The 15,714-nt window shown below is 46.7% G+C and overlaps 1 protein-coding gene across 3 annotated transcripts in view; it reads left to right on the top strand.

Moving 5' to 3' along the window:
- Nucleotides 1-15,714, top strand: part of ZNF711 (zinc finger protein 711) — a 43,438-nt gene that overhangs the window by 12,865 nt on the left and 14,859 nt on the right. For 2 of the 3 annotated variants that reach the window (XM_039487494.1, XM_039487492.1), the window contains exons 2-3: nt 11,937-12,041; nt 14,564-15,094. In XM_039487494.1, the coding sequence (XP_039343428.1) occupies nt 11,963-12,041; nt 14,564-15,094 (610 nt within the window). In that variant the 5' untranslated portion in view covers nt 11,937-11,962. Of the gene's footprint in view, nt 1-11,761; nt 11,782-11,936; nt 12,042-14,563; nt 15,095-15,714 lie in introns of those variants that run through there. The other variant, XM_039487493.1, reaches the window with a different exon arrangement.

Raw genomic sequence — 15,714 nt, 5'->3', positions numbered from 1 at the left:
TTAACCTGTCTTGAAGTCCGTAAAATGTTCCTAACTTGGACTACATCTGCTCAGTTTCTGCAATATGTTCCAAATGGGTGCTAGCCAAATTTATTATTTATATTACTATAGTATCTAGGAGCCCTGGTTATGGATCAGGACCCTGTTGAGCTAGGTGCTTTACAGACAGAACAAAAAGACCATCCCTGCCCCATGGAGTTTACAGTCTAAATCAACAGATGGATACAGACAGACAGAGAGTAGGAGGAGTCAGCACTGGTAGGCTGTGGTCTCAACACACTAAAACCATTCTCAAGCTTTTTGTAGACTTCACAGCAAAGGAGATTTGAGAAGGGACTTGAAGGTGAATAATGAGGTAGCTTTGTGGATGCTAATGGTGAACATCTCTCAAGTATATGGAAGCAACGGAGAAAGCACAAAGGGGTTGGTTGAAAATGTAATAAAGGGAAATGGAGACTGGCATCATGGGTAGATTAGAAGTGGGCATTGATAGTGAATGAGAGAGAGAGCGTGGGGATTGATCCTAAAGGGCCTTGGAAGTGAATACAGGCAGCTTATGGTTATTGCTTTTTGTCCTGACCTGACTAAAAATCCACTGTACATGGTGGATAAGTGAAATACCTCCGAGTTGAATCAATGGCATCAGGGGCCTGTAGTTGCCATCATCTTTTTGAACTTAAATAATTAAATTTGTTTTCCAAATAAAGTCCAAATTTAAGATTGGGTAATATTTTTTTGAGATCCAGAAGTCCCGAACCCTAGTAGGTGCCTCCCATGAGGCTGAAGCCCTGAGTCCCAGCAGGCGCTTCCCACAAGGCTGCAGGCATGGCCTGGCTCTCAAGCTTCTGAAGATTATCGTAGCATCTCGGAGGATCAGTAAGTTTGGCCACCCCTGCAATATAGCTACATGAAACAATTTGAGAGCCTATTAGAGCCAAACACAATCCTTCAAAATTTGGAAATCTGACCCTAGTGAAACCAATAGACAGGAACACAAACTATAGCAGGCAATAGATGGGAAAATAGAATGGCTGAAATGGATTTCAAAGAACAGACAGTTAAAGGTGTAAGAACAAAGAGATTCTTTAAGTACATTGGAGGCAGAAAACCTGCAAAAAAATTGATGGGTCTGCTGGATCACCAGGAGCTAAAGGAAGCATTTAAAGAAAATGAAGACTTTGCTGAGAAGCTAAATGATTTCTCTGCATCTGTCTTCAGTGCCAGGAATGTTGGGAAGATACCTATTCCAGACTAGTTCTTTTCTGGGAATAAAGATGAGGTGCTATTGGAGATTGAGATGTTGGAAGAAGGAGGTGCCTGGAGAAAATTGATGATTTAAGAAGCAGAAAATCACCAGACCCAAATGAGCTACTAACAAAAATAAGAATTATCTCATTAAAAACAGCCATTGTTTCAGAAGATTGGAGGCTATCAAATATACCTATGTGTTTAAAAGTCTGTAGTGTTGAGTAGTGAGAGAGAAAATTTGTAGACAACACCAACTTATTTAAGTTAATCAGAGAAGATGGTGAGGAATTTCAGAGACCTAAAACAAGCTAGGTAAATGTGCAAATTTAAACTATTTGTACAGCTTACAGGATTCTAAATTAAGTGAATCAGCTCAAAAGAGGAATCTGGGTGTCATTATAGACAGCTCCTCAATGTGCAGTGGCAGTCAACAACGCAACCAAGATGCCTTAGGCATGGGATAGGGAATAATACAGAAAATATTATAATGCCTTTTGTATAAATCAGTGGTGCAGTCTCGTCTGGAATACTTTGCAATACTGGTCACCCCATCTCAAAAAGATACTGCAGAATTAAGGGGGGGTCAGAGACAGGCAAGAAAAATGCTCAAGGGCATGAAAAAATTATAAATAGAGATTGAAGAGGTTGAGATTATTTATTTGGAGGGGAACTGAGAGAGGACATGATAAAAGTATATAAAATAAAGAATGTAGATCAAGAATGTTTTTCTCCCTGTGTCAGAACACAAGAGCAAGGAGACATTCAGTTAAAAGGTGGCAAATTCAAAACCAGTGCTGCTTTACACAACATATAGTTGGACTGTGGAAAAAAATGTCATAGGAAATCATTGAGGCTAGGAATTTAGCAATATTCAAAAGGGATTGGACATTTGTATAGATAATATCCAGAGTTGTTACAGTTAATTATAATGTTGGAAGAGATATTAAAAGTTATGCATCAGTGCCTAAACCAGTCTCTTATTATTGGAGACCTAATGTGGGAGGCAGATTCTCTGATCTGCCTACAGAAGGGTTCTTACACTTTCCTCTGAAGCATCTGAACCCAGGACCACTGTAAGAGAAGATGTCTGTTACTTAGATATATTATTGTAGCACCTAGGAGCTGTAGTCATGGATCAGAATCCCATTGTGCTAGGTGATGCATAAAGATGGGCCTTTCCCCCAGTAGTGTGTAATCTAACTATAACAGACAGACAGGAGAGTACAAGAAAATGATGAGACACAATTGGTCATCATGATAGGTATTGGTATTAGCAGACTAGTGACCTGACCATTGTCCAATTTTTTGTATGCATCTAGTTGTCAGCTCAAGCTCTAAGCAGCTAAAACAGCTCTTAATCCTCCCTTTCATCACCACCACTCAACCCCCAGGTTATGGGCAAGAGTACCTTCAACTAGGACCTCTCTCTAGGTACTCACCTCCAGGCTATGTCTAAGTTTGCATATTCTTTCTGCATAACTTCTCTAGGATACAGTCTTTCCTATTTATCCACAGCTAAAATTTTTATCCAGATTTTCCTCATCTCCTCTCTCAATTATTGTGACATCCTCTTCTCTGACCTTGGCAAATGCAATCTTGCCCCACTGATATCCGTTCAGAATGTTGTTTCAAAGATCATTTTTCTAGTCTGTCACTTTGACCATGTCACCTTCTCTTTGCATCACTTCACTTGTTCCCTCTTTATTATATCAAACTTGTCTTCATTTTCATGGTCTTTTATGACCTATCCTCACCCTACTTATCTTTCATTCAGTATCAAAATGTTGACTTCCTCCTCTGACGAGCCCATGATGTCAGCCTCCATATCTCACTTGTTTAATTTTCAGACACCTTTGTGCTTTCTCCCATGCTGCTCCTCACGGTTGGGTGAAGCACTCTGTAAACATCTGCAAAACAAAGTCATTTTTCTCCTTTATAATTCTACTTAAAACTCCTTTTGACACGAAGCCTACTAAAAACTTAATAGTGGGTTGGCTGTTGGTGTGCTGAGACCATTGCCCGTCATGCTGACTATGAAGGGGCACACCCACACACTGACAGAGAGGGGACTAAGGAGCTCCTCTGGGCCTGTTCACTGGCAGCGAAGCACAGCTGCAAAGCTTGTTCTATCTGGGGATGGGAGCTTAAAAGGGAAAACCTGTCACAGGAAGTCTCCCCCTCCCCACCCCCACCGTCCAGACAGGCCTGCTAAGGAGACCGCAACAAGGCTCACTGCTCCCAAAGCTGCATGAACCAGCCTTCAAGCAGCAGGCCCTAGAGGAGGGGCTGGAGTTGGACTCTGTGTAGGCTAAACCAAAAGGTCTGACCCAGGAAGACTGCCTGAGTTCCAGATCACCCTTGCTTTTTTTTAAATTTCCCACAGGCTCCCTTCCCCCATAAGGGAGGAAAGAAGGGAGAGGACTTTTCTTGTTTGTTTGTTTGTTTGTTTGCTCCAAGACTCCCTTGGGTGTCTGCCAGGATTGAGGGGGGTAGGGCAGGAGAAGAGACAGTACAAGGACCTGAAGCAGGAACTTGAGGGGACCCTGACCCCCCACGTTGACCTATATTGTGGTGGTGTTGCCTCGTGCTCCCCCATCTGTTTGTATCCATCTGTTGTCCCTTGTCTTATACTAAGGCCTTGGCTACACTTGCACGTTATACTGCAATAAAGCTGCATAGAGTGCTCTAACTCACTCCCCGTCCACACTGGCAAGGCATGTAGAGAGCTCTGACTCCCTGGCTAGAGCACTTCTGGTACTCCACCTCCCTGAGAGGGATAACGTCTGATGCACATCTGATGCGTATTGGGTGAGACGTTGCAACTCCAGTGTAAACGAGAAATTACTTAATGCTTTCGTCCCATAATCCCCTTAACTGAAGTGGCCTCTCTTGTCTTTGTTGTGAACTCGGAGGAATGCAGAAGTGCCCTTTCGGCGGGCTGGCTGCTTATCTCGTCCGAGGAAAAAAACCCAAACAGCTACTGTTTGATTTGAGTGCATGAGAGAGAGGCTGGGGAGGGAGTGGGATCTGAACTTACAAGACAGCATGCTGACACACACTCAGCACCCCAAAACCCCACTCTCTCTCCCCCCACAACACACTCCCTGTCACACCCCACCCCACCCCCATTTGAAAAGCATGTTGCAGCCACTTGAATGCTGAGATAGCTACCTATAATGCACCACTCCCAATGCAGCTGCAAATGTGGCCATGCCAGTGCACTTTCAGCTCTCAGTGTGGACAGACTGCAGTGCTTTCCCTAGTTCACTCTCCGAAGGCTGCTTTAACTCAAAGCCCTCTACATCTGCAAGTGTAGCCATACCCTTAGTCCCTGCCCCTATGAACTTTCAGTCTGTCTTTTTGTTCTGTTTGTATGGCTCCTGGCACAATGGGATCCTAGTCCACAACTGGGGCTAGACACTATTGCAATTCAAATAAAAATAATAATGCCTGTTCAGCTACTATTCATGTTATAACTTAGGCCTGGTCTACACTAGGACTTTAATTCGAATTTAGCAGCGTTAATTCAATTTAACCGTGCGACCGTCCACACCAGGATGCTAATTAGTTCGACCTAGAGGGCTCTTTAGTTCGAATTCGGTACTCCACCCCGACGAGGGGAGTAGCGCTAAATTCGACATGGCTATGTCGAATTAGGCTAGGTGTGGATGCAAATCGAACTTAGTAGCTCCGGGAGCTATCCCACAGTGCACCACTGTGTTGACGCTCTGGACAGCAGTCCAAGCTCAGATGTTCTGATCAGCCATACAGGCCCGGGAAAATTTGAATTCCTTTTCCTGTCTGGCCAGTTTGAATCTCAATTCCTGGTTGGATATCGTGGCGAGCTCAGCAGCACTGGCAGCGATGCAGAGCTCTCCAGCAGAGGAGTCCATGCAATCTCAGAGTAGAAAGAGGGCCCCAGCATGGACTGACCGGGAAGTCTTGGATCTGATCGCTGTGTGGGGCGATGAGTCTGTGCTTTCGGAGCTGCGCTCCAAAAAACGGAATGCAAAGACCTACGAGGTCTCCAAAGCCATGGCACTCAGAGGATACAGCCGGGATGCAACGCAGTGCCGCGTGAAAATCAAGGACCTGAGACAAGGCTACCAAAAATCAAAACGGCAAACGGATGCTCCGGAGCCCAGCCCCAGACATGTCGCTTCTACGAGGCAGTGCATGCCATTCTCGGTGGGTCTGCCACCACTGCCCCACCAGTGACCGTGGACTCTGAGGATGGGATAGTGTCGACGGGCAGTTCCTCGGCGATGTTCGTGGATGGGAAAGATGAGGAAGGGTTTGTGGAGGACGAGGCAGGCGACAGCGCTTACAATACTGCTTTCCCCGACAGCCAGGATCTCTTCATCACCCTCACAGAGATCCCCTACCAACCCTCCCCGGCCGTTAACCCGGACTCTGAATCAGGGGAAGGATCAGTCGGTAAGTGCTATAAACATGTAAACATTTATTTTTTAAAAAACAGGAATAAAAACTATATGAAAAGAAGGTCAATGCATATAGGGATCGAACAGAAATCCTCTTGGGACAGTTCCACGAAGCTCTCGTAGAGTTACTCGAAAAGCCTCCGCAGGAGGTTCCTGGGGAGAGGTGCCTTATTGGGTGCTCCGTGGAAGCACACTCTTCCGCGCCAGGCCATCCTGAGGTATAGTGGGAGCATTGCCTCGACCAGCATGGCAGCATAGGGCCCTGGTCTGTGCAGGGATTCACGCATCATGCGCTCTCTGTTTCTCCTGGTGACCCGCCTCAGGGTGATCTCGCTCTGCGACTGCTGCATCTAATTAGGGGAATTACTTTAATGTTACTATTGTGAATGCTTGACTTTTCCTTTGCATAACAATGACCATCGTTTAACAGCCACATGGTGGAGGCTGCAGAGGAAAAGCATACAGGGATCTTTCCCGGGGACAGCCGCGAGGGGCTGGAACAGGGTCAGACTTTATGCTTTCCAGATTGCCTGCAGCAGGAGGGCACTGCTATCCATTAACTGTTAAGCAGCCTAAAGTTTACGGCTTACCAGGCCTGGCTGCTACACGGATTCTGCTGTCCTGCCCCACTTGTCCGATCTCCAGTGCAAGACCCCAGGCAATGAAAGCGAATGCCGAAAATTCGAACTTGTCCTGAGAGCACATGAGATTAGGTGCCCTGTATGGTCTTGTTCACAGAAACTGAGTAGACTGTGTTCACTGTTCGCAAACATGTATCTTTGCAAGGAAATCACTTCCTTTTTCCCATCACACAGCTGCGGCTCTTTCCCAAACTGCCCCGGCATCCCCCTCACAGAGGCTGGCGCAGATTAGGCGGCGAAAGAAAAAGACTCGGGACGAGATGTTCGCTGAACTGATGGCCTGCTCCAGAGCAGAGGTGGCCCAGCAGAGCCAAAGGAGGGAGGGAGACCCTCTCTCAGCAGCAGCGCTCACACAGCGAACGGGAGGACAGGTGGCGGCAGGAAGACCAGCAGGCGACTCAAACGCTGCTTGGACTAATGAGGGAGCAAACGGACACGCTCCGGCACCTTGTGGATGTTCTGCAGGACCGCAGGCAGGAGCAGAGACCCCCCCTGAACTGTATCTGCAACCGCCCTCCCCCGCCACAAAGTCCTGTCCCCCCCTCTCCCAAAATCACAAGAAGGAGGGGCGCTAAGGGCCGTGAAAACTGTCACTCCACCCCAGCAGAGCGCTCATGTACCAAACAGCTCTCATTCCCTAAAAAGTATGAGAATTGCTTCCCTTCCTGGCTCACCCGATCCCAAATCCCAGTTTCATCCCCCAACTGTGTAGTTGAGTATTAAAAATAGTTTGCTGTTCATTACTGTTTCTGTCATGTTTCTTTGCAGAAGACTTTGTGTGAAGGGGGGGGAGGGGTTTGTTAATTGCATAGGACAGCCACCATTAACAGGGTACAGACATGGGGGCAGGATCAACACCAGGTCACACACAGAGTGCAGTCACTAGGCACCCGGGTCACTCTGCGAGGTGTCTGCTGCCCCAGGTCAGTCTGGGAGGTGTATGTTGCCCCAGGGTCCGAGCGCCTGGCATCCACAAATGGCAAGGCAGGCTGCCCTTACCATGCCCTTCCACCCTAGCCATGAGCCTCTCCGATGCCCTGAGCCCCAGCCAGAGCCATCATCCCCCCCACACCTACTCACCCTTCCCACACACCCCTCACCCCTTCCTGCAAACCCACCCCTTCCTGCACACCCTCCTGTAACCGTCCTCCCCCCAGAGACCGCTGTAGGAGCAGGAGCCTGTCAGTCCTCGAGTGTAGAAGCGGTCTGTACATCACTGCACACCGTACCCACCACAGTCTGCGTCCCTGTTTGAACCCTTGAACGCGAATTCGTTAGTAAAGAAAACTTTGTTAATTAAAAATGTTCCAATAATTTTATTTTTAAACGTCTGTTGGAAGGGGGGAAACCTGGTGAACGGGGTATGTAACCACTGAAAAAAGTCAATAGTATCTGAAACAGGGGCAGGTTCAGCTTCTCTGTAAAGAGACTGGACAGTCATAGGTTACCCTGCTCTCTGAGGAACCTAGCTTTCAAAGCCTCCCGGATGCACAGCGCTTCCTGCTGGGCTCTTCTAATCGCACGGGTGTCTGGCTGAGCGTAATCAGCAGCCAGGCGATTTGCCTCAACCTCCCATCCCGCCATAAAGGTCTCCCCCTTGCTCTCACAGAGATTGTGGAGCACACAGCAAGCTGCAATAACAATGGGGATATTGGTTTCGCTGAGATCCGAGCGAGTCAGTAAGCTCCTCCATCTCCCCTTGAGACGTCCGAAAGCACACTCCACCACCATTCTGCACTTGCTCAGCCGGTAGTTGAAGAGCTCCTTGTCACTGTCCAGGGCGCCTGTATAGGGCTTCATGAGCCAGGGCATTAGCGGGTAGTCTGGGTCCCCGAGGATCACTGTAGGCATCTCCACATCCCCAATGCGTGGGCTACTTGAATCACAGCAAGCCCTACGGTAGATTTGCCCACGCCAAAGTGGTTCACTACTGACCGGTAGCTGTCTGGCATGGCAAGTTTCCAGAGGGCTATGACCACTCGCTTCTGCACAGTCAGGGCTGCTCGCATCCGGGTGTCCTGGCGCTTCAGGGCAGGGGCCAGCAAGTCACACAGTTCAAGGAAAGTGGCCTTACGCATCCTGAAGTTTCGCAGCCACTGTGATTCATCCCAGACCTGCAGCACTATGCGGTCCCACCAGTCCGTGCTTGTTTCCCGGGCCCAGAATAGCCGTTCCACAGCATGAACGTGACCCATTGCCACCATGATCTCCGCGGCGTGGGATCCCGTGCTTTGTGAGAGGTCTGTGCCTCTCTGACACTTCATGTCCTCACCGCGCTGCCGGAGCCTCCTCGCCCGATTTCTCAGCAGCTGACTGTGGAAGAGGTGGACGATAAGGTGCGAGGAGTTGACAACGGCCATAAGTGCAGTGATGATCGCAGCGGGCTCCATGCTCGCAGTGCTGTGGCGTCCGCGCTGTCACTGACCAGAAAAGTGCGGTAACAGATTTCCCGCCGGTGCTTTCAGGGAGAGAGGGCGGGAGTGACGGTTGAATGACGACAGTTACCCAAAACCACCCTCGACACATTTTTCCCCCAGCAGGCATTGGGGGCTCTACCCAGCATTCCAATGGGAAGCGGGGACTGCGGGAACTGTGGGATAGCTGCCCAGAATGCACCGCTTCCAATGTCGACGCTTGCCCTGTTAGTGTGGACTCACAAAGTCGAATTAGTGTCCTTAGTGTGGATACACAAATTCGAATTCATAAGGTCGAATCCGCAAATTCGACCTAAGTTAAATCGAACTACTCTTGTAGTGTAGACATACCCTTACTGTCTTCCCTGCAACAGCTAAATAGTTAGCTCTAGTTGATACATTACAGTTACTCCATTGGAGCAAGCAAGCTGGAGTGAGAGTGACCACACTGCAGAACAACACTATGCAGAGTGATTTGATTAGCAGCACAGAATGATTGAATTAGCAGGGTAGTTCGATTAGCCATTTAGCTGTCATTTCCACAGCATTACTAGCTCCAACTTCATCACCATTTGAACTTCAACCCCTCATCCAGCCCCTCTCCAACCCCCGCCCACATCTCTGATGGATGCGCTAGTTTACATCTTGAAGCACCACTTAACTCCAGCTAGAAATTTTCTTTGTGGACAGAAGTCCGGTTAGGGGCATGTGGTGCGGCTTGGCCGTGGTTTGTCCCTCAGCGGGGCTGTGGGGTATCCCACCGCCTTGCTCTAGTTCGCCGGCCGATGGCTCTGCGGTCGTGGGGAACAACGCACACTCGGTTAGGGGCTCAGGCCCTTGGAGCGGGGGCTGAGTCAATAGTCAAATGGTGGCCCAGGCCCTAGGTCAGGGCGGGGCAGCCAGCAAAATAGCAGCCCCGGCCCTAGGTCAGGGCAGGGCACCAGGCAAACGGTCAGGGACTCAGGCCCTTAAGCAGGGGCTGAGTCAGTAGTTCAATAGCAGGAGGTCCTAGCCTCTCTAGGTCAGGGAGAAGGGGGAGTCTGCCACCCAAGGAGTGGGTGGCAGGGGGGACGCAGGCCCTCCTACTCCACTGCTTCCCAGCCCGGGGCCCTAGCAGCAGCAAAGACTCGCTGCTGTCAGTGGGGATCCTGGCCGCAACACACTGACACAGGCTCTGGCAGTGTTGCAGCCAGACTGGGGTCGGCTGCCCCCGGGCTACTTCCACACTCCCCCTCGTAGGGTACCTGAGTTGTTGTAGCGTCGCCGGCGGTCTCAAACACCATCGGTTCCTCTGGGTAAGTAGCGGATGGTAGGCTCAGCTCCTCCTCGGGGTAGCGGGCAAGCGGCAGGCTTGGCTCCTCCTCGGGGTAGCTGGAGCGGGGTAGTCTCAGCCAGTCCTCCTCGGGGTAGGCTCAGCCAGTCCTCAGAGTAGCTGAAGCAGGATAGGCTCGGCCTGTCCTCCTCTGGGTAATGAGCGAGGGGTAGGCTCGGCTGGCCCGGTGCGACCTCAGGCCGGCCGCGGCCTTCTGCTGTCTCCCCCGAGGGAGCTCGGCCGCAGACGTCTGGTCTCTGTGGCGGCCAGCTCTCAACTGAGCTCTGCAGGTGAGCTTTTATACTTCCGGGTCTGCACCATGACCTCTGAGGGGCGGGCGCAGGACCCAGTGGCTCCGCCCACGTTGGTGTCAGGGGAGGTTCGTCCCTCAGCGGGGCTGTGGGGTATCCCACCGCCTCACTAAAGGGCAAAACTTGAGTTATACCTCCAGCTAACAAAGCAATGAAAACAAACCCATAGGAGCTACACTTTTGTCAGATTTTATTCTACAAGAAAAGGGTTAATGTGCAGCTACTGACAGAGTTTTATTTTAAAAAATCCCTAAGAAAGTTATACAGATGCTCCCTGACTTGCACAAGCGTTCCTTTCCAGAATGCCTTGCGTAAGTTTTATTTTGTGTAAGTTGGGAACATATCTCCAACAATTACGCAAAAAAAAAAGCTTACAGAATTTACGTAACTTTTTCCGTAAGTCACGTTTACGTAACCCGGGGAGCATCTGTATATAAAAAATTTTGTGACGCACACACAACCTACCTGGAAAACTCTCAAAAGCAAAGACATACAAAATCTCCTACAGTACACACCTCTGCTCCACCTTACTATTACTACAACTACAATATGCCACAGACCATGCCCTGATAACTTAAACCAGGCATCCACCTGGGATGTGAACTTCCATCCTCCCCTTTAACTACCTTTACAGCCACAACCCTTTCACAGACTACCCTGTCTCATCACTACCTTTTGCTACACCAGCTGTCTACATGTACTAGTGTTGGGGAAGGGAGGAAATAATCAGGTAAAAAGTATGTACAGAAGGATGAAAATGGGGCAGAGTTAAGGTTTTTTGGTGCATGATCAGTAGTATATTGCAGTTGTAATGTTAAAGTGTGTGCTTGTGGGTTGAATGTGTGTGCTTGTTAGCTGGCTTACCTTTGATTTCCTTATTTTTGTGGGTAGGTAAGTTGTATTTGTAGCAACTCAAACTGCTTCATAACAGATTTTTGTGTGCCTAATAGGATCTAGGTAACTGTCTTCAGTTGCTAACTAATACTTGACACATAATTTGTTGCTATTGTCAGTAGTGCTTTTGATATTTTAATGAACTGTCATTAGTCATGCTATGGAGAGAATTTCAGAGCATATTTTTATATTTTCTACACTGAACAGAGATACAAAAAGTTTGGGCTCAATTAGTACCCCTTGAGGTAAAGCTATGTGTCTGTCTGGAGTTCTGAGTGTTAAGGATGTTCCAGTAGCACATTCTAGGTAAATCCTTACAAGTTGTAACCTAAACAGTCCATCACATATTTTTTACTTGTTTGTTTTTTGTAACTAAGATCCAGTCCAGGAGATACTTGCACTTGCTTAATTTTGCTCATTTTGTCCTTTTTGACTTTATCAGGCTACTCATGGATGCGTTTGCAGGATTGAGATCTAATACAGGATCATAAAACAATATGACAAAGTGAATTGTGTAAGGTAGCATGTTGTTTTTTTCCTTCAGCTTTTCAGGGACACATTTCCATGTCTGCACGCATGGACTTATACAGAGTGAATCAGACTTTAGTCCAGTAGAGCTAAACCAACATTAATATAATATGCATTTAATATAAGTTACAATTTTGTTTTTACAGCTGTTTGTGAAAGAGCTTAGCTGACTATGGATCCAGGTGGTGGAAGTCTTGGATTGCAGACACAAGAGTCCAAAATGCCTCACACTATGATTATGCAAGATTTTGGTAAAACATTTTATTTTTAAACACTAATGCATAAAGTGGGAGAGAGCTTTTAAATAAAACATATTTTCTACATCATTGAATGTAGCTCATGCTCAAATGTAAGCTTAATTAACAGTTTATAATAATATTTAGTATGTATTTAATTTTGTCTTCTCAGTGCCATACAGAGGCAGTCCTTCAGGAAACAAGCTATACATATTTGAATTCCCACTTTTATCAGTGTACACTTTAGTTGCTGATGTTGGAAAAAGTCTGTATAAATTTTTAAAATTGCAGCGTTAATTCTGGATGAAGTAGAACTTCAGTGAGTTGACTAAGGGGCAGTTCGTAAAAAGTTCTGAATGCCTCCTCTGTAGCGCTGAGTACCTTCAATCCTCATTGATTAAATAGTAATCAAGGCTTTCAGTAGTTTACAGTATGAGATCCTTAAACAGAGGGTGGTTCAACAAGATCTTTATCTTAAAAGGCAGTATGACAGGTTTTTTTCTTGTGTACTTTTCCTTCTGATCTGTTAGGATAGTAGAGGGACAAGATTTAGCCTGGATTTAGCCTTTCTCCCCCTTGTGGAACAGATAAAGCCTCTGTGCTCCATGAATGGCCAGCTATCTGTAAGAAAATCTCTCAGATCTTGGGCTTCCACATTACATCTTAGGCCCTCCTGGAGCATAATAGCTTGAGTCCCTTTAGATCAGGGGTGGGCAAACTCTTTGGCCTGAGTGCCACATCTGGGTATGGAAATTGTATGGCAAGCCACAAATTGTATGGCAAGCTCACAAAATTGGGGGTTGAGGTGCATGGGGGAGGCAGGAGGGCTCCAGCTGGGGGTGCGGGCTCTGGGTTGGGGCTGAGAGGTTGGGGGTGCAGGAGGTTGCTCTGGCCTGGGATGGAGTGGTTCGGAAGGCGGGTGGGGGATCAGGGCTGGGGAAGGGGGTTGGGGCATGGGAGGGGGTCAGGGGTGCAGGCTCCAGGCAGCACTTACCTCAAGCAGCTCCCAGAAACAGTGACATGTCTCCCCTCCAGCTCCTATACAGAGGCACGGCCAGGCGATTCCGCACGCTGTCCTGTCCGCAGGTGCCGCCCCTGCAGCTCCCATTGACTGCAGACCCCAGCTAATGGGAGCTGCAAAGGCAGCGCTTGGGGTAGGGGCAGCGTGTGGAGACCCGTGGCTGCCCCTGTGTGTAGGAGCCTGAGGGGGGGCATGCTGCTCCTTCCGGAAGCCACGTGGAGTGGGGCTAGCCCCCAACCCCGCTCTCCAGCTGAAGTGCCAGAATGGGACAAGCCGGCGGGAGCTCAAGGGCCGGATTAAAATGTCTGGAGGGCTGGATGCGGCCCCTGGGCCATATTGCCCACCCCTGCTTTAGATCCATGTTCTTATGGCCTCCCCGCTGGCTGCTCTCCTGAAATCCCCCTGCATGCATGCCTGTGTAATTATGTTTAGAAGCTCCTAAATAAAATCAATGCAACATCTTGGATGGACATTCATTTTAAACTAAAGCAGTTTCTAAACTAATTTAGTTAATTTGCTACTGTTTTCTCATGTAGACAGGGCAAAAATAAGATAATAGTGACTGCACGAGCCTTCAGTATTTGAGAGGAATGATACAGTAGGCAGTCTTGACTCTCTCCTGGACCTGCAGGTCCCTAACTCTGCCATCTATCAATAGAGGGGTTTTATTATTATTATTATTATTTGTATGGGGAGGACCATTCTACAGAGCTAGTATTAATGGCATAAGTCCTTTCACTGTGCCAAATTAATTAAATAATATTTTCCATGTTTATTTTACCACCTTCATTTTAAAAGGGCTTATGTTCTTGAATATTTTATCCGTAAAGATTAAAATTATTTTTTTTATTTAGGCTTTAAATAATTGGATATTTCTAACATGGCTTCTCTTCCAGCCCAGATCCCTGTCGGCTGTGTTTCCTTGAAAGGAAAATTGTTAATATTTACTAGAGTGAATAATTGAAACCTCTGGCATAATTTGATATGCAAGTAAAACAAGTGATATTTTTGAGAGTTTGAACTCTACAGTTTTTGATATGTTTAAAGAAACTGTTATCTTGTGTCACAGCAAAGCCAGCCAGCTTCATGCTGTTTAGTCAGCTTTGCTGTTCGGGCTCTGTTGCACAAAATAATGCAGCGTTCAAGTTGCTAGCACAATAGAAAAATGTTTTAGCTTTTTTAGAATACATATAATGGAATCAGCTACTGATCTTTTGGCTTTTAAATCTCAGCTTTATTAAACCTAAATTGGGGGTCAGATTTGACCTAATGTTCTTTTTAAAGAAAGATTTGGGTATTTTTGTGCTTTTGTTCTGTTTAATTTTAAAATTATAGAATATTACAAGATGGTGTTCATTCTTATCTGGAGGTATGTAAAATGTAATGAAATTTATTAGAAGGCAAGGGAGCACTCTTCTATGCATAGCTTGTACCGTAGTTATATTCCTTAGATACAGTACATATGATACAGTAGTGTGAATGTTAACATTTTCTCTCATTCACAATTGTTTCACAGTGGCTGGAATGGCTGGCACTGCTCATATTGATGGCGACCATATTGTTGTATCAGTCCCTGAAGCTGTATTAGTTTCTGATGTTGTCACGGATGACGGGATAACTCTTGATCATGGCTTAGCTGCTGAAGTTGTCCAAGGACCAGATATCATCACTGAAACTGATGTTGTAACAGAAGGTGTAATTGTTCCTGAATCTGTGTTGGAAGCTGATGTTGCTATTGAAGAAGCTTTAGATACCAGTGATCATGTTTTGACTTCTGATCTAATAACGGAAACTGTTAGAGTTCCTGATCAGGTTTTTGTGGCTGACCTTGTTACGGGTCCTGATGGACATTTGGAACATGTGGTGCAAGACTCTGTGTCAGGAGCTGACTCACCCACAATGGTTTCAGAAGAAGTTCTTGTAACTAATTCAGATTCAGAAACTGTGATTCAAGCAGCCAGTACTGTTCCTGGTTCTACGGTTACAATAAAAACTGAAGATGATGATGATGGCAAGAGCACTTCTGAAGACTACTTAATGATATCTTGTAAGTGAAATAAAGGTAGATATAAATAGGAGATAATTTCAACTAGAAGTGGTCCAGTAGGGAGAAGTTATTAAAACTGAAATCTTGCTAACCTGTGCACCTGAACTCTCTGAAAGAACAGTCTCTTGCCACATTAATTACTTGGTGCCAAGAGTTAGATTTTTCGTGTGTGTGTGTGTGTGATTTCTGAACAATGGGTATTTTTTTAAAAGAAAAAAATCTTTTTAATATACTACATATACTGTAATTTAATCTTGCAGTGATACGGTAAATTTAAAAAAAATAATCAAATTATGGAAATATGTGCAGAAAATAGCATTTTTTGAGTTTCATCAATAGCATGAGGGAGGAGGGATAGCTCAGTGGTTTGAGCATTGGCTTGCTAAACCTAGGGTTGTGAGTTCAGTCCTTGAGGGGGCCACTTAGGAATCTGGGGCAAAATCAGTACTTGGTCCTTCTAGTGAAGGCAGGGGGCTGGACTCAATGACCTTTCAGGGTCCCCTCCAGTTCTATGAAATAGGTATATCTCTATGATTAAACTGGAAAAAAGAACATAATATAAGAATGGACATTCTGGATCAGACCAATGGCCCATCTAGACCAGTATCCTGTCTTCTGAT

This window comes from Mauremys reevesii, linkage group 9, assembly GCF_016161935.1.
Source record: "Mauremys reevesii isolate NIE-2019 linkage group 9, ASM1616193v1, whole genome shotgun sequence".
NCBI lineage: Eukaryota > Metazoa > Chordata > Testudines > Geoemydidae > Mauremys > Mauremys reevesii.
This window is presented reverse-complemented; position numbering and strand designations above follow the sequence as displayed.